The sequence below is a fragment of the Coffea arabica genome, chromosome 7c (genome assembly GCF_036785885.1).
Source record: "Coffea arabica cultivar ET-39 chromosome 7c, Coffea Arabica ET-39 HiFi, whole genome shotgun sequence".
Classification (NCBI taxonomy): domain Eukaryota; kingdom Viridiplantae; phylum Streptophyta; class Magnoliopsida; order Gentianales; family Rubiaceae; genus Coffea; species Coffea arabica.
In genome coordinates, this window is record NC_092322.1 from 34940904 (window position 1) to 34946865 (window position 5962).

The following is a 5962-nucleotide window of genomic DNA, read 5'->3' on the forward strand; positions in this document are numbered from 1 at the left end:
CAAGGATGGAATCCTCAACCAAAGCGCCTCCCACCGGGAGAGCCGGGGCCCTCGCCGAGAAGACAGGCGGGACACCAAGATTCATTGCCGAGGTCCCGAAGATCGCAGGAAAGACCAGCGCCCACCGTGTGACGGATCACTGGGCTACGGCCCTAACATCGCCGGGGTGATCAACACAATCGCGGGGGGTCCGACGGGAGGAGACAGCCAGAACTCCAGAAAACGGACATACCGCCAGGCCGGCATGGAGGCGGCCGAGCCGAGCTCCCAGCTATCCGAGGTGATTACCTACGGTTTCAGCGACCCTATCCCTGCGGCCTCCAGCAATAACGAAACTCTAGTGATCGAAGTTCTCACCAATAATTACATAGTCAAAAAGGTCTATGTTGACCCCGGAAGCTCGGTAGACATCTTGTACTACCGAACTTTCGAAAGTTTGAAACTGATCAGAGAGCAACTCACTCCTGTCAAAACTCCCCTTGTTGGTTTCGGGGGACACGTCGTCCACCCGGAGGGCATGGTGACCCTGATGGTGACTATCGGGCGTCATTCCCGCTGCCGAACTGTACCTGTCAGCTTTGCGGTGGTCAGAACAGACTCTCCTTACAACATGCTAATAGGCCGGCCCACGCTTAACGCTCTGAGAGCTGTCTACTCCACCTACCACCTGAGTTTCAAATTCCCAACCCCTGCGAGTGTGACCGAGGTGAGCAGCGACGTGAACGCCGCCCGGGAATGCTACCTCGCCACCATCCAGGCAGCGGTCACACCCCGAACCGCATCGAGAGCTGAAGAAAAGAGGCCAGCGGTCCTCTCCGTAGACAGCATCGACCCTCAGAAGACAGGAGAACCCAACAGGCTTGAGCCCGGGGATGAGGTGGAGCCAGTGGTTTTGGATGAGGTAAGACCAGACCAAGTGGTCCAAGTGGGGGCCGGACTCCCCTCGCCCCTAAAGGAAGAAATGATCTACTTGATAAAGGACCACCGAGACGTCTTCGCGTGGTCCGCTGATGAAGTGGTCGGAGTGCCACCCGAGTTCATGATCCATCAGCTCAACGTTAATCCACAGGCCCGTCCTGTGAGGCAGAAACGACGGCACTTCGGCTCCGAACGCAGCAAGGCCATATCCGACGAGGTCGACAAACTCTTGCCCGTCAAAATGATCCATGAGATCCAATACCCCACCTGGCTATCCAATCCAGTCATGGTCAAAAAGGACACCGGAGGATGGAGAATGTGTGTGGATTTCACAGATCTCAACAAGGCCTGCCCCAAAGATTGCTACCCTCTGCCGAGGATAGACGCTCTCGTCGACTCGGCAATGGGACACGAGGTTCTCTGCTTCCTAGATGCCTTCAAAGGGTATCATCAAATAGGAATGAGTGAGGAGAACCAAGAGAAGACGGCGTTCTACACCGACCAAGGTGTCTATTGCTACACTACCATGCCATTCGAGTTAAAAAACGCCGGGGCAACCTATCAAAGGCTGATCAACTGACTCTTCAAATATCAGATCGGCCGTAATGTGGAGGCCTGTGTGGACGACATCCTCGTCAAAAATTTGACCACTTCGGCTTTCCTGTCGGATTTGAGGGAGGTCTTCGGCGTCCTGCGGGACTCAAGGATGAAGCTAAATCTCAAAAATTACGTCTTCGGCGTCACCTCCGGAAAGTTCTTGAGGTATCTGGTTTCCCGCCGGGGAATCGATGCCAACCCCAACAAGGTCAAGCCATTCAGGACATGTCTCCACCTCGGAACCTCCGAGAAGTCCAGAGGCTGAATGGACGTCTGACCGTACTGAACCGCTTCCTGTCCCAGTCTGCTGAGAAAGCTCTGCCGTTCTTTAAGGTGCTGAAGAAGGCTGGTCAGTTCGCCTGGACTAAAGAGTGCTAGGCTGCCTTCGACAAGTTGAAACAGTACCTACACCACCTGCCCACTCTCGCTACACCTCGGCCCGAGAAGAAACTGTACCTCTACCTATCCGCAGCCGACGAGGCTGTCAGTGCTGTGCTCATCCGAGATGAGGGCACTCAAGTGCCGGTCTACTATGTCAGCCGAGCCCTTCGCGGGTCGGAAACTCGGTACACCCAGGCGGAAAAACTCGTATCGGGACTAGTCCACGCAACTCGGTGGCTAAAACCCTATTTCCTAACTCATCCCATTTCCGTTAGGACATACCAGCTTATCCGGCAGATATTGGTGCGTCCCGAGGCTTCCGGGCGCCTTACCAAGTGGGCTGTCGAATTGGGAGAGTATGATCTGTCATATGAGCCACGCACTGCCATAAAAGCTCAAGTTTTAGCCGACTTCCTTGCCGAACTCACCTTCACGGAAGGTCGAGAACCCACCTCCGCCATTGCCGAGGTGTCCACCCCACACCTGTGGACGTTGTATGTGGACGGATCCTCTAATGGGGATGACAACGGAGCAGGACTGCTCCTAAAGGACCCCCATGGGGAAGTGTGCTCATTTGCCTTCCGTTTTGATTTCCCCGCCACCAATAATGAAACTGAGTATGAGACCTTAATCGCTGGACTCCAGCTAACCCGCAGACTCGGTGCCCAACGGATCCACGTCCGCAGTGACTCCCAACTGGTAGTATTCCAAGTTCTTGGTGAATATGAGGCCAAGGATGAGACCATGCAACGGTATCTCTCCAAAGTTCACCAGCTCACCTCATACTTTCAATCTTTCGAAATCCAAAGAATATCCCGGTCCCAGAATAGGCAGGCTGATGCCTTATCCCGGCTGACTTCCACATCATTCTCTGACCTCAACAAGACTATTTTGGTAGAGGTGCTGAACGAGCCAAGATACATGGAAGAGGTGGCCTGTCCCGTACACTCTGGAGATACATGGATTAGCCCGTTCATCCTTTTCTTAAGTTAGGGAATCCTCCCCGAGGACCGAGTCGAGGCAAGAAAGATACAACGCAAAACTGCTCGGTACGCTCTCCGCGAGGAAGAGCTGTATAAATGCTCCTACCTCGGCCCGTGGCTGAGGTGCGTTACGCCTGAGGCAGGACGCCAGATCCTTCACGAGATCCATGAGGGCCTATGTGGGGCTCACGTCGGCCACAGAATGTTAGCTAAGAAGACTTTGCTCCTTGGGTACTTCTGTCCCTCCGTTCGACAAGACGCCCAAGACCCTGTTCTCGGCTGCCCTTCTTACCAAGTCCACGCCTCTGAGCACCACCAGCCCTCAAATTTCATGGTTCCCATCACCTCACCCTAGCCGTTTGAGCAACGGGGGACAGACATCATCGATCATTTCCCTAAAGCTGTCGGGGGTTATACCTTTCTTGTAACTGCAGTGGATTACTTCACTAAATGGGTCGAGACCGAATCTCTAAGGACCATCACAGGGTTGGCGGTTCAAAAGTTCTTTTAGAAATGCATTGTTTGCTGCTTCGGCATACCTCAGGTCATCATCTCAGACAATGGAAGACAGTTTGCCGAGAACCCATTTAGGACTTGGTGCGAGAACCTTGGCATCAAGCAAAACTTCACTTCTGTAGGCCACCCCCAAGCTAACGGTCAAGTGGAGAATTTCAACCGAACCCTCTTACATGGTCTCAGGACCCGATTACACCGACTTGGATCATCGTGGGTGGAAGAACTGCCCAGTGTCCTGTGGTCATATTGAACCACGCCGAGGTCAGCCACGCAAGAGACCCCTTTTTCCTTGACCTATGAAGCCGAGACTGTCATCCCTGTCGAGATCCTTACACCCAGTCCCCGGCTGACAGTTTATGCAGCCGAGGTGAACGAAGAAGAGAGACAGTTGGACCTCGACCTCGTCGACGAAAGAAGGGATATTGCCTCAACTCGGGTAGCTTCCTACAAGAACACCCTAACCCAATATTACAATACCCGTGTCAGACACCGTCGATTCCAGACAGGAAACTTGGTTCTCAGGAAAAACTCAGTCAGCCGAGTTGAATCACAAGGAAAATTGTGCCCGAAATGGGAGGGCCCTTACCGAATTGTAGAATCTAATCTTAGTGGATATTGTAAATTGAGCTACCGAGATGGCACACTAGTGCTAAGAACTTGGCACGCTGAGAATCTTAAATTGTATTATGCTTGAACATTTCATCCAGTTATGACTTCAGATGTTTTGTTATTTTTCAACATTTTGGTGTTACACATCCGTTATTAAAAAATAAGGGGGACAAGCAGGGGACGAAGCGAGAAATAAAAAGTGCCGAGATGAGAAAAAATAGACATTTCATTTAATGAAATAAGGCAATACAAAAATACATGACCGAGATCGGAAGTGTTGCTAAGCACCTCCCACCTCGGTGTCCCACCTAAACACCTACGAGCCTAGACCCCCGTCTCGGCTCCCTCCCCGGTCTCGGCACCCTCTTGGGCAGCCTTCTCGCTGGTTTCTTCCCCGCCGGAGTGAAACTGTTCACCCCCTCCTCTGTGCTCTTCGCCGACCTTCTCGCCGACGTCTCCCCCAACTTTTTTTCCTTTATCCTCCTCGAACACCTCGTCGAGCTCGGACAGCCACTTGTTGAATTTGTCCCGAATTTCGGCCAAGTTCCTTCCAGCTTGGAGACCTTCGGCCATCCGATCGCACAACTTCTTGGAGTTCTCGTTGTAATTGGCATGGTTTCTCAAAGATTCCAAGGCTTCGGAGGAAAGATGAGTTGCGGCCTCGTCTATGGCTGATGTAAAACCAAACATAAAACTCGGCGTGATCAGCTGGCCAAGGTCCTTGGTGAAGGTCTCAGTTTTCCGGAAAGCCTCCATCGCCGAGGCTCCAGCACTTTCGAGAGCTTGTTCATGAGACTTCTTCACCTCATCCCCCCTCTTCTGCTCTTCCTCGAGAGCCGACTGAGGATGTTGATGGTAGTTTCGACCTCCTCCTCCTTCGTCTCGGCTTGTTGAAGCCGTCGTTGAAGCTCCGCCTTCTCGGACTCAGACACCACCAGTTTTTTCTCCAACTTGTAGATCTGATTTTGCAACTTGCCGGTGTCCTACTCCTCGAGTAGGGCACAGTATCGGTACGCCATCTCGGCCATAAAGGCTGTATTGGAGGCCGTGGTCACCATCACGCTTTGAATCACTTCGGCCGGAGTCAGCTTCCTTGTAAACTCCACGTCCCTCGACAAACTTGACTGCATCACCAAGTCTTGTGCTACCCGAGAATGGGTACACCTATCATTGACCGAAAGCTTCCACTCCGGACACCAATGACCGCCGGAGTGGGTCTTGTCTTTTCCGGAAAACACCGGGGGGCTGTGGAAACAGTTTCACAGGGAAGTCCCCGTGACCGCATTGAATCGAGCCTTCAATTGTTTATCTCGGCCATGAGGAGGCGGAAGTGCAGCGGTAAACCCGAGGGGCACCCCCTCTGGTACAAAAGAGGTGGATCCCGTGGCTACGGCGGCCGAGCTGCTCTGGGCTGCCATGGTTGGAGTGCTTTTAGCAGCAGAACTTTTGGACACCTGCCCTTGGGTCTTCTTTTTCGGCGGGGGCGCTGAGGTCTCACCGGAGCTCTTCCTCTTTGACCTCTTGGCCATCTCGGCCGAGCCCGATGTGACGATGTCGGATAGTTTTACCACTACACAAAAAACAAACATTATTATTTGCCACAGTCGAAGTGAAAAAAAAGCCATGAAAGAAAAATTATAAGGTTTCGTAAGTTTAGTGGAAATGAAGGGAGGCTTGTCAGGGTTGAGTAAGGCTCGGCTAATCCCCCCGTCGACCAGCATGGCTTCAGGGTAGTTCCAACTGTACAGCCGAAGTCCAGACCTCATCAACTTCTGGAAGGACTCCTTTTCGTAGTCCTCCGCTGAGTGATCGGCCTTTGATTTAATGGGTCTCCACCAAAAACCCCAAGGGAAGTCCACGGCTGGGACGAAGACGAAGTCACGCTTCCAGTTCTTTATCAAAGTGGGAGCACCGACCACAAGCTTCGGGATGGTGTTGTTCCGATTGCAAATGTAGAA

General features: G+C 52.6%; 2 protein-coding genes across 2 annotated transcripts; both read left to right on the plus strand.

The window, feature by feature from the left end:
* The first annotated feature begins 244 nt into the window (after positions 1-244).
* On the plus strand, positions 245-1498 carry LOC140010668 (uncharacterized). The gene has a single exon (XM_072057973.1). The coding sequence runs from the start codon at positions 245-247 to the stop codon at positions 1496-1498; it is 1254 nt and encodes a 417-aa protein (XP_071914074.1).
* A 242-nt stretch (positions 1499-1740) lies between these two features.
* LOC113699825 (uncharacterized) lies at positions 1741-3234 on the plus strand. The gene is made up of 3 exons (XM_027220174.1): positions 1741-1864; positions 1988-2796; positions 2890-3234. The coding sequence occupies exons 1-3, from the start codon at positions 1741-1743 to the stop codon at positions 3232-3234; spliced, it is 1278 nt and encodes a 425-aa protein (XP_027075975.1).
* The last annotated feature ends 2728 nt before the right edge of the window (positions 3235-5962 follow it).